General features: G+C 64.8%; 2 protein-coding genes across 3 annotated transcripts; one reads left to right on the top strand and one right to left on the bottom strand.

The window, feature by feature from the left end:
- The first annotated feature begins 1,488 nt into the window (after nucleotides 1-1,488).
- Nucleotides 1,489-8,767, top strand: LOC142825966 (TNF receptor-associated factor 2-like). Of its 2 annotated transcripts, XM_089771708.1 has the most exons (8): nucleotides 1,489-1,581; nucleotides 3,009-3,259; nucleotides 4,321-4,378; nucleotides 4,691-4,762; nucleotides 4,857-5,102; nucleotides 5,524-5,701; nucleotides 6,371-6,519; nucleotides 6,610-8,767. In XM_089771708.1, the coding sequence occupies exons 2-8, from the start codon at nucleotides 3,030-3,032 to the stop codon at nucleotides 6,826-6,828; spliced, it is 1,152 nt and encodes a 383-aa protein (XP_089627834.1). In that variant the 5' UTR covers nucleotides 1,489-1,581; nucleotides 3,009-3,029; the 3' UTR covers nucleotides 6,829-8,767. The 2 variants fall into 2 exon arrangements, with proteins under 2 accessions (XP_089627834.1, XP_089627835.1); XM_089771709.1 differs by lacking the exon at nucleotides 1,489-1,581 and having other exon boundaries at nucleotides 2,418-3,259.
- Nucleotides 8,768-8,908: 141 nt separating this feature from the next.
- DDAH2 (DDAH family member 2, ADMA-independent) lies at nucleotides 8,909-16,978 on the bottom strand. Its single transcript, XM_075918316.2, has 7 exons — nucleotides 16,811-16,978; nucleotides 14,080-14,895; nucleotides 11,987-12,086; nucleotides 11,044-11,117; nucleotides 10,629-10,748; nucleotides 10,084-10,227; nucleotides 8,909-9,733 (listed from the first exon to the last, which is right to left on the bottom strand). The coding sequence occupies exons 2-7, from the start codon at nucleotides 14,374-14,376 to the stop codon at nucleotides 9,617-9,619; spliced, it is 852 nt and encodes a 283-aa protein (XP_075774431.1). The 5' UTR covers nucleotides 14,377-14,895; nucleotides 16,811-16,978; the 3' UTR covers nucleotides 8,909-9,616.
- Between the last annotated feature and the right edge of the window lie 3,497 nt (nucleotides 16,979-20,475).

Raw genomic sequence — 20,475 nt, forward strand, 5'->3', positions numbered from 1 at the left:
CACACACACACACACACACACACACACAGAGGTGACCGGGACACATACAGTTACAGTCTCTCTCTCTCTCACACACACACACACACACACACACACACAGCTGACCGGGACAAACACAGTTACAGTCTCTCTCTCTCTCTCTCTCTCTCTCTCACACACACACACACACACACACACACACACACACAGCTGACCGGGACACACACAGTTACAGTCTCTCTCTCTCTCTCTCTCTCACACACACACACACACACACACACACACAGCTGACCGGGACACACACAGTTACAGTCACACACACACACACACACACACACACAGGTGACCGGGACACACACAGTTACAGTCTCTCTCTCTCTCTCACACACACACACACACACACACACACACACACACACACACACACAGCTGACCGGGACACACACAGTTACAGTCTCTTTCTCTCTCACACACACACACACACACAGTTACAGTCTCTCTCTCTCTCTCACACACAGACACACACACACACACACAATTACAGTCTCACACACACACACACACACACAGTTACAGTCTCTCTCTCTCTCTCACACACACACACACACAGTTACAGTCTCTCTCTCTCACACACACACACACACAGTTACAGTCTCTCGCTCTCACACACACACACACACACACACAGTTACAGTCTCTCTCGCTCTCACACACACACACACACACACACACAGCTGACCGGGACACACACAGTTACAGTCTCACACACACACACACACACACAGTTACAGTCTCTCTCTCTCTCACACACACACACACAGTTACAGTCTCTCTCTCTCACACACACACACACACACACACACAGTTACAGTCTCTCGCTCTCTCTCTCACACACACACACAGTTACAGTCTCTCTTTCTCACACACACACACACAGTTACAGTCTCTCTCTCTCTCTCACACACACACACACAGTTACAGTCTCTCTCTCACACACACACACACTCACACAGTTACAGTCTCTCTCACACACACACACACACAGTTACAGTCTCTCTCTCACACACACACACACTCACACAGTTACAGTCTCTCTCACACACACACACACACAGTTACAGTCTCTCTCTCTCACACACACACACACACACACACACACAGCTGACCGGGACACACACAGTTACAGTCTCACACACACACACACACACACACACACACACAGCTGACCGGGACACACACAGTTACAGTCTCACACACACACACACACACACACACACACAGCTGACCGGGACACACACAGTTACAGTCTCACACACACACACACACAGTTACAGTCTCTCTCTCTCACACACACACACACACAGTTACAGTCTCACACACACAGTTATACACAATTACACGCGTGTCCCTTTCCCCGCTAGCGAGGCGGGGGAACCCAGAGGAGCGGGGGAACCCGGGGGGGGGGCTGGTGACGTCACTGGATATTCCCTGCGGGGGGGGAAAGTTCCGCGGGGGCTGGCCCGGCCCAGGGGGCGGGGCGCGGGGCCGGCTGCGGGGCTCAGAGGGCAGACTGACAGACACACGGACAGGCTGCTTCGGGCGGTGAGCGGCCCGGGGCCGGGCCGGGGGGATCTGTGGGGCTGGCCGGAGGGACAGAGGGGGGCTCTGGCGCTGGCCGGATCTGTGGGGCTCGCTGGAGGGAGGCTGTGGGTTGGGGGCTCTATGGGGCTGGCCGGAGGGAGGCTGTGGGTTGGGGGCTCTATGGGGCTGGCTGGAGGGAGGCTGTGGGTTGGGGGCTCTATGGGGCTGGCTGGAGGGAGGCTGTGGGTTGGGGGCTCTAAGGGGCTGGCCGGAGGGAGGCTGTGGGTTGGGGGCTCTATGGGGCTGGCTGGAGGGAGGCTGTGGGTTGGGGGCTCTATGGGGCTGGCCGGAGGGAGGCTAGTGGGGTTTGTGGGGCTGCCCGGAAGGGGATAGTGGGCTCTGTGGGGCTGGCTGGAGGGAGGTGAGGTGTGGGGGTGATCTGTGGAGCTGGACTGAAGGGGGTGGGGGTGGAACTGTGGGGCTGGCCGGAGGCACTGTGGAGAGTGGGGGTGAATATGTGGGGCTGGTCCGAGGCAGGGTGGGGGGATCTGTGGGCCTGGCCGGAGGGATGTAGGGGGATTTGTGGGCCTGGCCGGAGGGATGTGGGGGGATCTGTGGAGCTGGCCGGGGGGATGTGTGGGGTACGGGGGATCTTTGGGGCTGGCCGGAGGCGGGGGAGATCTGTGTGGCTGGTCGGAGGGATGTGGGGGGGAGGTGTCTGTGGGCCTGGCCGGAAGGGGATGGAGGAGATCTGTGGGGCTGGCCGGGGGGATGTGTGGGGTGGATGGGAGCTGTGGGGCTGGTCGGAGGGATGTGGGGGGGATCCGTGGGGCTGGCCGGAAGCGGATGCAGGAGATCTGTGGGGTGGAGGGGAGCCGTGGGGCTGGCCGGGGGGGATCTGTGGGGCTGGCCGGAGGGGGCGGCTGGGCAGCCAGCAGGGGGTGTGGGGGAGTCGGACCCGGCCGGGGGGCGCCCCCAGGGGAAGGCCCGTGGGGGGATCCCCTCTGGGCGCTCCGGGAACCTCCGCCGGGGAATCCCCCGCCCGTGGCCTCGTGACCCGGGGATTGGAATGAATGGGCAGGAAAAGTTCCAGGCTCCCAGCCAATCAGAGCGCAGGGGAGGATAGAATGTCCCCCTCAGCCAATCGTCGCCGGCACAGAGTTAAAGGGGGGGACGCCATTGTCCCTGAGCCAATCGGAGCCTGGGGACTGGGACATGCCTCCCCCCGGGCCAGTCAGAGCTGGGGGATGGGATAAACACCCATGTCCCAGCCAATCAGAGTTCAGAGACAGGGAGAGACCCGCCCCTCCTCCAATCAGGGCTTGCGGAATCTGGTAGCGAAAGCCCCCATCTCTTAGCCAATCAGAGCTCGGGAAATCGGATCGCCTCCCCTCCCCAGGGGGTGCTCAGCCAATCAGCTCCCTTTAACCAGCCTCCTCTCCCCGCAGGTTCCCTCCTTCCCGGCTGCGATGAGTTTAATAATCTTCAGCCCCTGGGGCAGCACTAAGCCCATCCCTGCTCCCAGCCCCCCACGCCAGGGGGACACGGAGGGGTCTCCAGGGGGGCCTCCCTCCGGGGCCCCGGGCCCCTACCAGGGGGGACCCCGCTGCGACTGGTGCCAGCTGCAGCTGGCGGAGCAGGGCCAGAAGCTGGACTGTGGGCACCAGCGCTGCCAAGCATGTGAGCAGGGCTCCAGCAGGTAGGGGGCGCTGGGTGTGGGGCAGGGCGAGGGACCAGCAGGGGGCGCTGGGGTGTGGGGCAGGGCGAGGGACCAGCAGGGGGCGCCGGGGTGTGGGGCAGGGCGAGGGACCAGCAGAGGGCGCCGGGGTGCGGGGCAGGGCGGGGGACCAGCAGGGGGCGCCGGGGTGTGGGGCAGGGCGAGGGACCAGCAGGGGGCGCCAGGGTGTGGGGCAGGGCGAGGGACCAGCAGGGGGCGCCGGGGTGTGGGGCAGGGCGAGGGACCAGCAGGGGGCGCCGGGGTGTGGGGCAGGGCGGGGGACCAGCAGGGGGCACTGGGGTGGGGGGCAGGGCCTCCAGGGGGCGCTGGGGTGTGGGAGGCAGGGTAGGGGTTTAACAGGGGGCACAGAGGGAGCAGGCAGTACAGGGGGACTGCCAGGGGGCACTGGGCTGCATGGGGCGGGAGGCTGGGGTGTGGGGAGCAGGGCGGGGGGCCAGCAGGGGGTGCCGGGGTGTGGGGCAGGGCGAGGGACCAGCAGGGGGCGCCGGGGTGCGGGGCAGGGTGGGGGACCAGCAAGGGGCGCCGGGGTGCGGGGCAGGGCGAGGGACCAGCAGGGGGCGCCGGGGTGCGGGACAGGGCGGGGGACCAGCAGGGGGCGCCGGGGTGTGGGGCAGGGCGAGGGACCAGCAGGGGGCGCTGGGGTGTGGGGCAGGGCGAGGGACCAGCAGGGGGCACTGGGGTGTGGGGCAGGGCGAGGGACCAGCAGGGGGCGCCGGGGTGTGGGGCAGGGCGGGGGACCAGCAGGGGGCACTGGGGTGGGGGGCAGGGCCTCCAGGGGGCGCTGGGGTGTGGGAGGCAGGGTAGGGGTTTAACAGGGGGCACAGAGGGAGCAGGCAGTACAGGGGGACTGCCAGGGGGCACTGGGCTGCATGGGGCGGGAGGCTGGGGTGTGGGGAGCAGGGCGGGGGGCCAGCAGAGGGCACTGGGCTGTAGGGAGCATAAGGGGGCTGGCAGGGAGCCAGCAGAGAGCCCCCCCCCCCACGCCGCACTCACCCCCCCTTCTCTCCCCCCGGGCATTGCAGGGCCTGTCCCCAGTGCTTCAAGGACCAGGGGATGCAGCTGCTGAACAATCTGGACCGGGTAGGTGGGTCTGGGGGGCAATTTCAAGTTCTATCCCCTTCCCCCCCACCCCGCCCCCAGGCTCAGGAGGGCTGGGGCCTGGCCCCTCCTCCGGCATCACTCCCTGGAATTGTTTTTCCAAGCATGTGCGGATTACATTTTGTTCCGTGCACCCATGCCTGCACAGATGTGCACCACCCACAGACTCAGAGGCTGGGGGTGCCCTGTTAATCAGCCCACAGTTTATGGCTGGCTCGGGGGGGGGGGCAGGAGCCTCTTCCTTTCAGGGGGCCCCCACTAATAATTTCCCCCCCTGGATCTTTGCCTCCCCAGGACACCCCTCAGCCCGTGTCCCCGCTGGAGCTGGGTCCTTGCTCCTACGCTGCCCTCGGCTGCCCCGCCCAGGTGAGTCCCAGCGTCAACCACGAGGCGGATGGAGACTGGGGGGCAGCAGGGGGGGCCCCATGGGCTGAGCTCTCCCCTCTGCCCCCCCCCGCAGGTGCATCATGGGAAGGCGGAGGAGGAGTCCCCGCTCAGCCTGGCCCAGCAGCGCCTCCTGCTGGAGACGACGCAGGAGGCCCAGGGGCGGCTGGCGCGGCGGCTGGACGAGGCCGAGGCCCAGCAGACGACCTTGCAGAACATCGTGACGGTGCTGAGCCGGGAGATGGGCCGGCGGGAGGCGGCCGGCGGCTCGGCCGACATCTTGGGGGAAGCCATGGCCCGCATCCTGCAGCTGGAGGAGAAGGTCAGCGCCCCCCTCCCGACCTCATTTGACCCCAGACTGTTGACCTATGACCCCAACATGGCCACCCTCTCGTCCCTCATTTTTTGGACCACCCAAAAGTTTCACGGGCCACACGGTGACCCCTGACCTCTCCCCATTAAGCCAATGGCTGGCCCTTTCAGCGTTGACCTATGACCCAACTCGAGCCACGTGCTCTCGACTTTGACCTCTGACCTCTCCCCCTTCGATCCATGGGCCAAAAGACGACCTACGACCTTTTCTACTTGGCCTAAGACAGCCCCTAGTGGCTCGTTTGGGCTCTTACCTGTGGCCCCACCCCCCGATCCATTTTGGACCCACGGCCTGCCCTTGGACACGTGACCCCTTCACCTTTGACCCACGACCTTAGCCACGTGGGCCTATCACCCCCTCTTCCTTCCAGGTGGCCCATCAGGATTCGCTCCTGGCTCTCAAGGACGTGATGATCAGTAGCCTGGGAGCCCGGATCCAAGTCCTAGAGCAGGTCTCCTACGACGGGCGCTTCCTCTGGAGAGTCTCGGACGTGGGGCAAAGGATGCAGCAAGCCCGGTCCGGACAGATACCTGCCCTCTACTCCCCCCGTGAGTGCCACCACCCCATCATGCACCACACCTTAGCCACAGCACTGTCATGGGGCAGAGAGTTCCCCAGCCCAACACCATAGGGGGACAGCAAAGCCCTGACACTGGAAGATAGTCTGGCCATGTGACTATCCAGCAGCATGCAGTTCCACAGGTCAACGCCAACCCACGGCAGGGAAAACTTCTGTGGATGTTGTGAAATCCTCCACAATGTTGTCCCTACGGGGTTGGGACGCGCAGTCTGGGGATATTTTAGACACAAATATCCAGTCCTGCAGGCCACACCCCCAAGATCAGATGGTGACCCCAAAATGCACCTCACTAGACAGCACAGCCCCACCCCTGGAATATGCTCAGCACAGTGATTTCCTGCTGTGTGAAATTCCCGAGCTTAATAGAGGGCACATAAATCCCCCACAATGCACCTCAACAAGCTTTATCTCCCCAAACACTTTGGGCACAGTGAAATCCAGTGGCAGGTAGTTCCACAGGTTAACACTATTCCAAGTAATTTGCTCAAGCAGAAGCACCCCACAACAGGCAGTCGTCTCCTGTGCAATAGCTTGGGACGGGGATATCATGAGGCAGGGAGTTCCGCAGGCACACGGGGCTTGTAGTTGAGCACGGCAGATCTCCGTCATCTCTTTCTCTCTCCTCTGCCTCGGTTAGCCTTTTACACCAGCCGCTACGGCTACAAACTCTGCCTCAAGGTTTACCTCAACGGCGACGGCAGCGGCGCCAGGACGCACATCTCCCTTTTCTTGGTGGTGATGAAGGGCGAATACGATTTCCAGCTCAAATGGCCTTTCCAGCACAAGGTGAGGGGCGGGGCGAAGAGGGATCCGGGAGCGTCGGCCTGGAGTCGGGGACGGTTTTCGACTTTAACCCTTCCCGTTTTGTGCCCCCAGGTCACCCTCACGCTCCTGGATCAAGGTGGCGAGCGGCACGTCTCGGCGTCGTTCTGCCCGCCGGCGTCCTCCTCCTCCTTCCAGCGGCCCGTGAGCGACAGCAACATCGCCAGCGGCCTCCCCGAATTCTTCGCCCTGTGCCGGCTCCATGCCCCCGAAGCCACCTACCTCCACGAGGACACCTTAGCCTTCCAGGCCGTGATAGACACCAGGACCTAGGCGGGGGGGGGGGTCTCCCTGCAGCCCACGGGGTCCGGGGCTGGGGCCTCAGTCGGGCCTAGAGACATAGCCAGCCTCCCGGACTCCAGCGCCGGCGTCTTTCAAGATGGCCGCCCACGCCGCCTTGCCCCCCCTCCGCCAGGCCTTCTCCCAAGATGGCCGCCCACACCGCCTCTCTCCCCCTCCGCCAGGCCTTCTCCCAAGATGGCCGCCCACACCGCCTCTCCCCCCCTCCGCCAGGCCTTCTCCCACCATGGCCGCCCACACCGCCTCTCCCCCCCTCCGCCAGGCCTTCTCCCACGACGGCCGCCCACACCGCCTCTCCTCACCCGCCAGGCCTTCTCCCATGATGGCCGCCCACACCGCCTCTCCGCCAGGCCTTCCCAAGATGGCCACCCACACCGCCTCTCCTCACCCGCCAGGCCTTCTCCCATGATGGCCGCCCACACCGCCTCTCCGCCAGGCCTTCCCAAGATGGCCGCCCACACCGCCTCTCCTCACCCGCCAGGCCTTCTCCCATGATGGCCTCCCACACCGCCTCTCCTCACCCGCCAGGCCTTCTCCCATGATGGCCGCCCACACCGCCTCTCCTCACCCACCAGGCCTTCTCCCATGATGGCTGCCCACACCGCCTCTCCCCCCCTCCGCCAGGCCTTCTCCCAAGATGGCCGCCCACACCGCCTCTCCCCCCCCGCCAGGCCTTCTCCCAAGATAGCCGCCCACACCGCCTCTCCCCCCCTCCGCCAGGCCTTCTCCCAAGATAGCCGCCCACACCGCCTCTCCCCCCCTCCGCCAGGCCTTCTCCCAAGATGGCCACCCACACCGCCTCTCCTCACCCGCCAGGCCTTCTCCCAAGATGGCCGCCCACACCGCCTCTCTCCCCCTCCGCCAGGCCTTCTCCCAAGATAGCCGCCCACACCGCCTCTCTCCCCCTCTGCCAGGCCTTCTCCCACGACGGCCTCCCACACCGCCTCTCCTCACCCGCCAGGCCTTCTCCCAAGATGGCCGCCCACACCGCCCTGCCCCCCCACTACGCCTTCTCCCAAGATGGCCGCCTACAGCGCCTCTCCCCACCTCCACCAGGCCTTCTCCCAAGATGGCTGCCCACACTGCCTCTCGGCCCCGCCAAACCTTCACACAAGACGCCTACACCGCCTCTCCCCCCACCGCTAGGCCTTCTCCCAAAAGGCCACCAACAGGCTTCCCCCTCTCCACACTGGCACCCCCCAAGAAGCTGGCCATGGCAAATGGAGCCTGACCCTTCTTGGGAACCCCCATGGAAGAGCTTTGCAAAACCGGAAAACGACCCTGAAATCTCCTCCAAGATGGCCGCCCACCCGTGAAGCCATCTTGGAGGGGAGGCAAGATGGAGGGAGACCCCCTCCCCAACAAAGTCTCTTCCAAGATGGCGGACCGTGAAGGGGAACTGATGTGGTGGCCATCTTGGAAGTTTCTCGGACAACCGAAGGTCGACGTTGCTCACTAAAGATGGAGGACAATCCTGTGTCCAGCCCCTAAAATCTCCCCCCACAGTTATGGGGCAACCCCCCCACCGTCTTTCATGTGAAGATCACAAATGCCTCCACCAGGGAGACACCTCCCCCCACCTCGTCAACCAGCTGCACAGGCATTCTTGGAGGGGGCTGGCGGGTTAGCTCTCATTTTTGTAGGTCCTACAAAAAGTCATAACGACCGTGGTGGCGGCAGCAAGGGGCCGAGTCACTCTGGGCTTTTCCAGAGGCCGATTCCCCTGCTGGGATGGGGCAGAAAAAGGCCAGAAATGGGGCATTTTGTTCTGACTATGCCAAAAGCAACTACCATGTGTATAAGGGGAAATATTTTTAACTGAATTAAACTATTTATTGGGGTGATATTTAAACCTAATTCAGGCTCACAGTGGCTGCGCCTGGGGGGGGCGATATTTCATCCTCCCCCGCCCCACCTCTCTACTTAAATGGGGTCAAGTGGAGAGAATTGAAATGGAAGGGAAAGATTTCCCCTCTAGGGGGCGCTGGCCCAGGGGTTGGGCAAAGGGGTACAGGTCCCCCCCAAATTGAGAAATGACTCAGAGGACGCTAAATAGGTTCAATTCTTTATTGTGTCCAGGATCTCAAGAGGCAGTGAGTAGCTAAAGAAACACCCTAGCCTCTGGATCGAACACCCCGACTCCGCCCTAGAGAGTGCTCCTACCCCACATCACAGGGGGCTGCTAGAAGCCCCCCTAACTACTCTAACACACACGCAAGGCACCCCTGTCTTTTGGGGGCAGTCACCTTTACAGAGCGAAAGGTCTGGGAGCGCCACAGCAGAAGTGGTCAGCTCGGTATCCCACTACTGCCACCATCAGTCAGCCCCATGGACCCACAGTTGCTACAGCTAACGGCGGAGGGGGTCAGGCTATGGGGGTGTGGCTATAGGGGGCAAGTTGTGTTTTGGGGGGGTGAGAGGGGTTACCCCCAAAACACCAGCACCATAGATTAGAGGTGAGTGGCTGCGGGACAGCAGTGAGGCTGAAGGGTCCTAGTCAAAATGAAGTGCCCCCCTCATAGTAGCATGAGAGATCGGAGTCCCCTAAAACCCTGCACTACCCTAGGAAGATATAGCTGGGTACCCCCAAACCTACATTCTTGATATGACAATCTGGGGTCCCCCCCGAGACCCTACATGGGGTTGGGTTCTAACCCCCTCCCTCCCCCCCTTGGGGGTGCAAGGCATGGACGTGGGGTGCACAGGGAAGAAGGGGGGCACTGAGGGGGGGCTCCCCCACATTGCCAGGGGTCCGGAGGCACTAGCGGTCGAGTTTCTTGTTGATGAGAAGGGAGCAGGAGCTGAGGGCCCCGCCCAGTTTGGCCACCTCGGTGCAGGCTGCGGGGATCAGGGTGAGGTCGGGCAGTTTCTGGAAAGGCTGGGGGGGGGGGGTGGAGAAAGAGAGACGGGATGCAAGGCATTGTGGGTAAGGAAGAGCCATTTCTATTGGTAGCCCCGCCCACTCCTAGCCCCGCCCCCTATCCCAAACCCTGCCTCCAAATCGCCACATCCCCACTCCTCCTCCATGGCCACGCCCCCATCCATTCCTAGCCCCACCCTCCTGCCCCAAGCTCCACCCCCTGCCTTGCCCACAGCTGCAAGCTCCACCCCCAACCCTCAGTACTGGCCAATGCCTCCCCCCCCCTCTGAAATCAGGCCAATACACTTTCTAGTCAACAAAGCTTTTATAGCTCCACCCCCAGCAGCCCAATAGCTCCGCCCTCTCACCTGCAGGCTGTTGGGGAACTCCTCTGGGCTGCGATGCAGCAGGGCGCTGCCCTTGGGCCCCAGCCTGACGTAAATGCAGTTCCCAGCGGGGTCGTCCGGCACCGTCAGTGTGTCGTAGTGGTGATCAGTCAGCTGCTCCATAGTCTGGGGGCGAGAACAGGGCCTGGTGTTGTCTTTCTTCCACGCAGTCCTTAGATCAGGCCCCTTAACCCCCTCGGGGCAGGTATCCCACTGCTGCCACCACAGCATAACTCCCCTAGACCCACCCAACCCAGTATCCCACAACAGCTCAGTCCCCAGGCCCACCCAGCCTAGGATCCCACTGCTGCCACCACACACAGACCAGCATCCCACCGCTGACACCACAGCAAAGCTCCCCTAGACCCTCCAATCCAGTACTCACCCCTGCCACCACACCCAGCCTGGTATGTCATTACGGCCGATACAGCTCAGCTCCCACAAAGCTGACCCGGACCGGTATCCCACTTCTGCCACCACCGCTCAGCTCCCCTGGGCCCACCCAGCCCCATGTCCGATCCCATTACCCTCATGGCTTTCTTGGCAGCCTCGCTGCTTCCAATAGCGACTGTGTCCGGCCCAGCCATGCTACAGAAGCTCTTCAAATGGGAGGAACCCACCATGGGGACAGTAGAGACCGCAAAATCCTAGCACATGAGGGAAAGGTGAGAAATAGAAACCCCGCTCTGCCGGTGCCCCTCAGTCCCGACCCACAGCTCCCAGCTCTAGGAGTTCTCTGTACGCGGAGCGATTGAGTGGCCACCCAGGGGAGATTCAAATGCTGCCCAGATGATCAGCAGAGCGCCCAAAGCCAGCCTACGCACGTGCTTTGGTGCACACAAAATTTATTCCACACATGGACCGAAAAACTAAGAGGGGGGCATTAGCTGGGCGCCAGGACTCCTGGGTTCCCTCCCGGACCCTGCCAAAATTCCAGCTCACCCTAAAAGCATCCGCCACCATCTCCGCCCCTCTGTGATTGGTCCATTTGGAGATGCCCACAAAGAACTCTCGACCTGTAAGGAGACAGGAAAGGGTGGGACCAGACTCAGTGACCTTCAAGATGCCACAGATTTAAGTCAGATACACCCACGCTGGGGTTGATCCCTCGGATGACCCTGTCGCTACCCTACGTATCCCCACTCCCCAAGCTACCAGCCCAGTGGGGAATTGACCAATGGGGGCAGGGTGGGGAGCCAGGACTCCTGGGTTCTATTCCCAGCTCTCAGAAATGAGGAGGGACCTACTAGCTTCACAGCCAGGCAACACACGTCACAAACCGTGAAATCTGGTGTCTTCCTGTGAAATCTTGTGTGCGTTTTTACCATAACCCATATAGATTTCACAAGGAAGACCGGCGTTTCTCAAAAAGAAGTTGCAGGGGGATCACAAGATTATTTTAGGAGGCCCAGCAACCTGGTATCCCACCACTGCCACCAAAGATCAGTCCCTTTGGGCCCATCCAGCCTGGTGTCCCATTGCTGCGACCAAAGTTCAGCCACTTTGGGCCCACCTAGCCTGGTATCCCACCGCTAACACCACAGCTCAATCCCTTCCTCCCGGGCCGAACTATCCAGCTATCCCACTTCTGCCACCACAACTCAGCCCCAGGGCCCATGGTATTGCCACCCTTACTTCTGCGCTACTTTCACAGCAGGGCAACTGGTGGTGGTAATGTTGGCTGGATGCCCAGCTCTGAAGGCAACATCCCGCCAGCAGCAGCGAAGAAATCAAGGTGGCAATCTCGTCCATATCTCCCTTACGTGCTTTCAAAGCTGGGTGGCCAGACAGTGGTGGCTGCTGCACAGAGGTAAGGGTAACAATACCGCAACCTCCCTACAATAACCTTGCAACCCCTCCCCCCCCACACACACGGGCTGCTCACCTGTGAAGAGTACATCACTGCCATCCAGGGTGGCCCCGTCATCCGTCACCTCCACCACCCGCAACTTCAGCTCCTCCAGGACCTTCTTGATGCTGCTGATCTGGACCAGGCCCCCCACCCCAAGAAACAGAGATGAACTCTTTCAGGGTCTCCCCCATCCCACGAGCCTACCCCTTAGCAGCCCCTTGAGATGAATGATCAGGCAAGCTTCAGGGCCTACACCCCAAGAGAGAGATTGGGAGGGTGGGAGGGTTCCAAGATGGCCGCCAATACTCCCTCGCCAGCACCCCCCCTTGACACCCCTATCCTGCCCAACCAACCCTGCCAACATGTGCTCTCTGACCCCGTCCAATGGTTTGCAAACTAGGCCTCTGGAACCTCTACTACCAGGCAGGCTTCAGGGCCTACACTCAAGGACAGAGAAATTGGGAGGGTTCCAAAATGGCCACCAACAACCCCTCCCCAGCACCCCCCAAGTTGACCCCTTTATCCTCCCCAACCAACCCTGCCAACGTGTGCTCTCCGACCCCATCACAAAATAGAGCTCTGGTACCCCTACTACCAGGCAGGCTTCAGCGGCCTACGCCCAACGTCAAGAAGAGTTTGCAAGGCTCCAGAAAGGGCTGCGTCCACCTCCTCCCCGGTGACCCCAGCTGAGTCTCTCACCCACCCCCAACCCCGCAGGCCCTTCGACTCCACCCCACAGCCCCCCAATCTACATTTCAAGCTTCGCTACTTCTAGGCAGGCTTTGGCGGCCTACAGCCAATGCCAAGGAGAAAGATTGGCGGTTCAGAATGATTCAAAGCGCCCCACATTGTAAGGGGGCAACCTGCCCAGCCAGGCTGCGGTGGGGGGCTGCCGAGCCGTGCCCCATGGCCACCGGGAAGGGCAGGGAACCAGCATGTGGGCAGAGGGGGTGGAAAATGCACCCAGAAAGCCCCAGGGCCATGTTGCCGGCTGCTGATGGCCACAGCTGAGGCCAGAGTCAATCAGCTGGGAATACAGGCCCCCACCCCCCAAGTCAGCCCCCCTGCCCCAGTCCTCCCAGCCCCACTGCTGGGCCAGATTCACCAGGATTCCCCTCCCCGCAGCCCGAAGGGGGCAGGGAATGGAACACGGGGGCCTTTCCCCATCTGGCCCCAGGGTGGGGCCCAGCTGGCGGGGGGGGAAGGGGGGTGGATGACAGGTCTCCAGAGGCGTGAGGGTTTGCATCACCGATGAGGTCATGCTGGGATGAGCGGTTGCCTGGGCAACGCAGGTCAGGTGACCAGCTCGCCTCTCCCGGACCCCAGGGGCTGTGGGGAGGGAAGGGGAAGGAGAATTCGCCTCCTCCCCCCCAGTCATTAGTGGCTTAACAAACTGAGCACCCTGCTCCTGTAGAACCAAGGGAGGGGCCCAAGAGTCCGGGTTCGCAGCCTTCCCCCTCCTCCTGCTCCAACCACTAGCCCCCACTCCCCTCCCAGAGCCAGGGAGAGAACCCAGGAACCCTGCCTCCCAGCCCCTTCCTGCTCTAACCACTAGGCCTCCACTCCCCTCCCAGAGCCAGGGAGAGAACCCAGGCATCCTGCCTCCTGGCCCCCTCCTGCTCTAACCACTAGGCCCCCACTCCCTTCCCAGAGCCAGGGAGAGAACCCAGGAACCCTACCTCCCAGCCGCTCCTTGCTCTAACCACTAGCCCCCACTCCCTTCCCAGAGCCAGGGAGAGAACCCAGGAACCCTACCTCCCAGCCGCTCCTTGCTCTGACCATTAGCCCACACTCCCCTCCAAGAGCCAGGGAGAGAACCCAGGAACCCTACCTCCCAGCCGCTCCTTGCTCTAACCACTAGCCCCCACTCCCTTCCCAGAGCCAGGGAGAGAACCCAGGAACCCTACCTCCCAGCCGCTCCTTGCTCTGACCATTAGCCCACACTCCCCTCCAAGAGCCAGGGAGAGAACCCAGGAACCCTACCTCCCAGCTGCTCCTTGCTCTGACCACTAGCCCACACTCCCCTCCAAGAGCCAGGGAGAGAACCCAGGCATCCTACCTCCCGGCCCCCTCCTGCTCTAACCACTAGGCCCCCACTCCCCTCCCAGAGCCCGAGAACCGGCTACCTCTCCCCGCCGGGCCGGCTCCCAGGGCCGGGTGAGGAGCGCCGTGTCGCCCTGGACTACCGCCACGTCCTCCACCAGCACGGAGCAGGGCAGGGCCTCGTCGGCCGGCAGCTCGATCACCTGCAGGCCCAGCTTCTGCCGTAGGATGCCGGTGTAGACCCCGTACTGCCGGTGCGCCTTGGCCAGGTCCACCGGCTCCGCCCCGTCGCCCTCCTCAGCCGGCCGGGCGCCCAGGGAGCTGGGCACGCTGCGCACGATGGCGTGGGTGTAGCGGCCGAAGGAGGCGACGCCGGCCATGGCTGGGGGGCCGCCGGCGGACAGGGCCCCCCGCCGCGGCGGCGCTGCGATTCCCACGGAGCACCCCGCCCTGTCGCCGCAAACAGCTCTCCTCCGAGCCGGTCAATTTCAAGCAGACTGGTCAATTTCCAGATCAAGGAGTTGGGGCGCGGGGCATGGCTCCGCCCATCAGCCCCGGTTCCCGGCCATCCCCGGCCCCCGATCTCACATCAGCAGCACCCCCTGGGTGGCCAGTCCGCCGGTCCCGCCCTGCAACTTCCACGTCCACCACGGGGTAACCGGATCCAGGGGGAAACGGGTCAATTTCCTCCAGCACCGGACGGGCGGTTCGGTTCGAATCCAGCGTCTGCCCCGCGTCTCACGTGGCGGGGAAATTCGCCTCCTCTTGGCAGATCTCGCTGGCTCCCGACAGCATCAAAATTCCCTTCCCCTTTCCAGGAATTTTTTTTTGGGGGGGGGGTCGGAAATCACGGCTTACTGCATCCACGTGGGCGTGAGGCCGGTAGGCTCCGCAGGGACCTGGAGAAGCGAGAGACGAGGTTAAGCCGGGGTCTGTTTCGTCCCCTCGCCCCCCAAGCTGGCCCCAGCCGGCGTGCGAGCCCGCCCCACAGACCTCCCCAACGGGGAGCCGCACCGTCGACCAATCCGCCTGAATGTGGCGCACCCCAAAGATCTCTCCCCGCCCCGGGGCCCCCCCGAAGTCCCACCCAAACAGGGACCCCCAAAAGTCAACCCCCAGGGAAGGCGCACCACCCCTCTGCCCTCTGCCCCCCCAAAAATCTCCATTCTAGTCTCCCCTCCCTAAATGCCCTGCCAAACTCTGGCTGTGGGAGGGGAGTGGGGGCTAGTGGTTAGAGCAGGGGGGGCAGGACGCCTGGGTTCTCCCTCCAGCGCCTTCTGCCAACCCCGCCCCGCGTCTCCCTTTCTCCTCCCACCCTGGCCGGGTTGAGACTTGTTTGTGTGGCCGACACAATGCGGCCCATGTCCGGCTGGAGACCGAATTCAGGAGTCCGGAGGTGGGGGTGGGGAGTAAAAGGAAGAGGAGGGGCTGAGTACCAAGACCCCTGGGTTCTCTCCTGGCTCTAGGAGGGCAGCGGGGCCTAGTGGTTAGAAAAGGGGGGCAGGGAGCCAGGACTCCTGGGTTCTCTCCCTGGCTCTGGGAGGGTTGTGGGGGCTAGTGGTTAGAGCAGGGGGGGCGCTGGGAGCATCTGGGTTCTCTCCTGGGATGGGGCCTAGTGGTTAGAGCACGGGGGGCGGGGGGCAGAGTCTGTCCTGCCCTGTGTGTCTGTGCAGCCCCCAGCATGACAGGGGAGGAGAGCCCTGATCTGGGGGCGGGGCAAGCAGGTCAGATCTGGGGGGGTCTGGGTAGCCCCCAGCACAGAGTCCATGTGGGGCTCTGCGCCCTGCTTGGGGGGCTCAGCCCCCCATCTCAGTCTTTTCTGCCACACCCACTCATCCTTGGTCAGGGGGCTCATTGCCCCAAGGAGGTGGGGCCTGGGGGGGCGGCGCCTCGATTTCCTCGGCTGCCCCCCCAGGCCTGGGGAACCCGGATTCGCTCAGGGCAAAAAAATGCAACAGCTGGTTCCTTTTAACTGTATCCGGCGAGGGGGCGGGGGAGGCAACACAGCGCCATCTCCCCCCCCCCCAGCCAGCCGCACCCCCCATGCCCCTCCCCACACACCCGGGGGGGGGGCTGGCACACACAGCCGGGCCCAGAGCCCCACCCAGAGCCCCACACCAGGCCAGAGAGACAATCAGACACGCGCCCCACGGATCCCCCCCAGCCAGCACAGAGCCCCTGGCCCCCAGCACAGTCTGCACCGGGGGGACCCCCTGTCCGAGCCGGGGGCCTTGCTACCCCTAGTCCCGCCTTCCAGCCCCCCCCCCCCGCCCAGCAGAAGGATCCTGGGCAGCTTCAGCCCCCCCGGGACCCTCAACAATAAATGGGGCGTGTTCCTCTGAAGGGCTCTCTCCTTCCCAACTTCCCAGCCAGGCCTGCCCCCCAAAACTGCGGGGTAGGGGACCCAGGAGTCCTGAGCCCCGCCACACCCACCCCAGCCCCACAGAGATGCCCCCGAGCCCCACCCAAGCCCCCTTCCTGCCCACAGCCCCCGTCCCCCACCCTGGGCAAACCTCCCAAATGTCAGCCTGCCTCCCCACATGTAACCCAGCCCCCCAGGGCCCCCCCAAACACCCGGCCCCCCCGGCACGCCCCAGACACCCAGCCCCCACCTCTCCTCTGCCCAAAGGCCCCCTCCCCAAACACCCGGCCCCCACCTCTCCTCTGCCCCAGGGTCCCCCCAAGCACCCAGCCCCCGCCTTTTCTCTGCCCCACGGCCCCCCCAAACGCCCAGCCCCCCAGCACAGCCCGGACACCGCCTCTTTTGCGGAAAAGGTCCCCCAAAGGCGCAGCCCCCCCCCCGTGCGCTCTTACCTGCCTGCGCCCCGCTCGCCAAGCGAGACCGGGGGGTACCCTGCTTTTGGGGGACCTTTTCCTTGGGGGGGGCTCTCCGTCCCAGAATGCCCCGGGGCTGCCGCGCCTTGGGCCGGGGGGGGGGGTTCCACCCTGCGGCCCCCCCGGAGCAGGCTGCGCAAAGCGAGGGTGCGGGCGGGGGGGGGACCCCGGGGCGCGTCAGACCCGCCCGGCTCCGAGCGCAGCCGCCGCCAGCCAGCGCCAGCGCATTGTCTGGCCGGGGGGCGGGGTCTCCCTAGGCCCCGCCCTCGCCGCCCCAAGCCCCGCCCTCGCCGCCCCAGGCCCCGCCCACGCAGCCCCCCCAAAAGCCTTCAATGGGGCACAGGGCGGTTGGGGCCCTTCTTGGGAGGCCCTGGACCTGGGAGTGGGGCCAGATGGGAACTAGCTAACTGGGGGGGGGGGCTGTATGGGGGGGCCAGGCCCCCACTCCTGCCCCCCCGGGGGGCTCGCTCCATGGGCTGACCCTGGCCCTGCTCTACCTGCCCCGGCGCTGGGGGGGGGCTGTGGGTCGGGAGTGAGGGGCACCAGCTGGACAAGACCTGAGCTCCCCCAGCCCTGCCAGTGCCCCTCACTCCTGCCCCACAGCCCCTGCCCCCCAGCCCTACTGGTGCCCCTCACTCCCGACCCCTCAGCCCCTGCCCCCCAGCCCGTGCCCCCCAGCCCTACTGGTGCCCCTCACTCCCGACCCCTCAGCCCCTGCCCACCAGCCCTGCCAGTGCTCCTCACTCCCACCCCACAGCCTCTGCCCCCCAACCCTGCCAGTGCCCCACACTTCCGCCCCACAGCCCCTGCCCCACGCTAGCCATTCTGGGCCCATGATTTCCAGTCCCCGGTGCCTCCGTACAGCCTGCGAAGAACCGACAGTTCCTGCACAAATAGCCCCAAGTCCCTCCTGCTGGACCCTCCCAGTCCAGGGGCGTTAACTCTGGAGCCTACTGACAACCGCACTCGGTGGCGGTGAGAATGAGCATGCAGGGCCAGTGTCTCTGCCGCTCTCTGGTGGTGGGGGGGTGCGTGTGTCCCCACATCCTTGCTCCCGCTGGCTGGGCGTGTCTGTCTGTCCGTCTGCGAGCGCCTTTGCCTCCGGGCCAGACTTGTGTGTTGGCTGCGGTGCCATCTGTGAGCGTGTGCGTGTGCGTTTGTGTGTGTCCCTGCTGCCGGGACTGGGCGTCCCTCCATCTGCCGGCGGCTTGTGTTGTCTGCTCCTCGCACGCGCCATCTGCGGCGGGCCCCCGCCGCGGCTGCTCCCAGCCGCCGTGTCTGCCACGTCCCCCCTTCGCCTCGGGGGGGGCAGCACCTAGTTCTCAGGGCTGGGGGGTGTTCCTTCTCCTCCAGGCGGGACCGGGGGAGGGGGGGGCTGGGGCCTAGAGCCGGGCCTGTCGGTGTGGGTCAGTGGGATTGCGGCCGGCCGGGCCCGTGGGAGCCAGGGGGGCAAGGCTGGGGGGGCAGGGTACGATTCACGGCACTGGGGGGGGCAGGATGCGGGTGTGAGGCCGGGACAGTCCAATAGCCCCCCCCAGCACCAGACACATCCCCCCAAGTTCCTATGCAACCAGCTCAGCCCCATGGTTCAGTGGGGGGGGCAGCTTTAATCCTCCGCCCCTGGAGGACATGGGGGGGTCATCGCACCAGCTGGAGTAGAGGAGCTTTGGTCTAATTGGGGGCCGGGGGTCCCCTGGCAGGAAATCCCCGAGGGACCCCCACTTCCTCTAGGGGCTTGAATGGACACATGGCCCCTCCCCCGCTTTCTGCTTCCTTCCATCATGCCCCCCCCAATCCCAAACCTCCCCCCCCAGGGGAAACGGCTCCGACCTCCCTCCGCCCATTTCCCTCCAGCGCGTGACGCCCGCGTGACTAGTGACAGGGAAATGGAAAAAATAAACACAGCCCAGCCCCCCCCCGCTCTACCGGTGCCCCTCACCCGCACCCCCAGCTCAGACCTGCCCCCCCAGCTCTGCCGCTGTCCCGATTCGTTTTTACGAACCGCACGTGGCCCCTCTCCCAGCCCCGTGGACGCGCGTGTGTCATGGCCCCCGTACTGCGCTCTGGTCACGGAGGAGCAGGGTGGCAAAGCGGGGGGGGGGGAGCACGACAGCAGGGGGGCTCTGGAGGGAGTCCCCGAAGGTCCCAGAGGAAGCCGGGGGACGATGAGGCTGCCCCACGCGGGCAGGGCCGGGGCACCAAGCGGGACGGGGCAGGAGGCGCCTTTCACGGGGGGGAACTGCCGGGAACGCGCCAGGGTCCGGGGGGAGCCGCCGTCACCCAATCCCTGGGGGCCGTTCCAGGGAGATGGGGGGAGGGGGGGTAGCCGGATGTGAGATTCAGGGGCCCTTCACCCCCCCCCCCCAGCGCCCTGCCCCCAGGGCTGGTCATCCATCCCCAGCGCTAATTGGCAGGCGCTCGTCTTGCATTAGCAGCGGGGCAGGGTGGGACCCGCTCCCCGCGCTCCCCCCGCACTCAGCCCCAGAGGTCTGGGAGGGAGACGCCAGCCGGACGGACGGACGGACGGAGCCATGAAGGCGGCTCTGGGCTGGGCCCTGCTGGGCGCCCTGCTGGCTCTGCCAGCCGGTGAGTGGGTCAGGTCTCAGCTCCGGGCGCCTCAGGGGCTATGGGGGGGGCCCACCGGCAGGGCTGGGGGGCAGGAGTGAGGGGCCCTGGCAGGGCTGGGGGGCAGGGGCTGCGGGGGTGGGAGTGAGGGGCCCTGGCAGGGCTGGGGGGCAGGGGCTGGGGGGTGGGAGTGAGGGGCCCTGGCAGGGCTGGGGGGCAGGGGCTGCGGGGGTGGGAGTGAGGGGCCCTGGCAGGGCTGGGGGGCAGAGGCTGGGGGGCACCCGTAGGGCTGGGGGGCGGGAGTGAGGGGCACCGGCAGGGGTTGGGGGCAGGGGCTGGGGGGCAGGGGGGGTGGGAGTGAGGGGCCCTGGCAGGGCTGGGGGGCAGGGGCTGCAAGGCGGGAGCAAGGGGCACCTGTAGGGCTGGGGGGCAGGAGTGAGGGGCCCTGGCAGGGCTCGGGGGCAGGGGCTGGGGGCAGAGGCTGGGGGGCACCCGTAGGGCTGGGGGGGCGGGAGTGAGGGGTATCTCCAAGTCCCATTCACGGTTTCTTTGGCCAAGTGCCCCCAGGGCCGCTCCCTTTCCTTGGGGGGGCTGCCCCCCGGTGGCCCCTCTCCCCACGTGCAGCCCCCACACCCGGCCGCCCGGGTTCACACCCTCTCCCGCCCACCAGGGGAGCCCTTGCGCTGTTACACCTGCCTCTTCCCCACCCTCGCGCCCCTGGACTGCCTGAAATTCGTCACCCCCTGCGCCCCGGCCCAGCGCTGCCTCTCCTCCGTCGCCATGGGACGCAGAGGTGAGTCCGCCCCGCCCCTGCCTGGGCCCAGGGTGGCTGCACTCTGAGGTGTGGACTCCTGCACCGGTGGAACTCCCTGCCGCTGGATTTATCCACACGGCCCGGAGCCGGTGACTGGGGCTGCTGGGCTCAGGCAGCCAAGCTGGGGTTATGGGGCGAGGTTGGGGATCCCCGGTGGGGGGGGCTGGGCTGGGACGGGAGGGAGCTGCTCTCATTTTCCGTCTCATCCCCCTCCCTCCCCCCCAGGTGCGCTGGAGCTGGTGGTCCATGAGAAGAGCTGTGGGGA

This window comes from Pelodiscus sinensis, chromosome 19 (assembly GCF_052426305.1).
Source record: "Pelodiscus sinensis isolate ZL-2025 chromosome 19, ASM5242630v1, whole genome shotgun sequence".
NCBI classification, from domain to species: Eukaryota; Metazoa; Chordata; order Testudines; family Trionychidae; genus Pelodiscus; species Pelodiscus sinensis.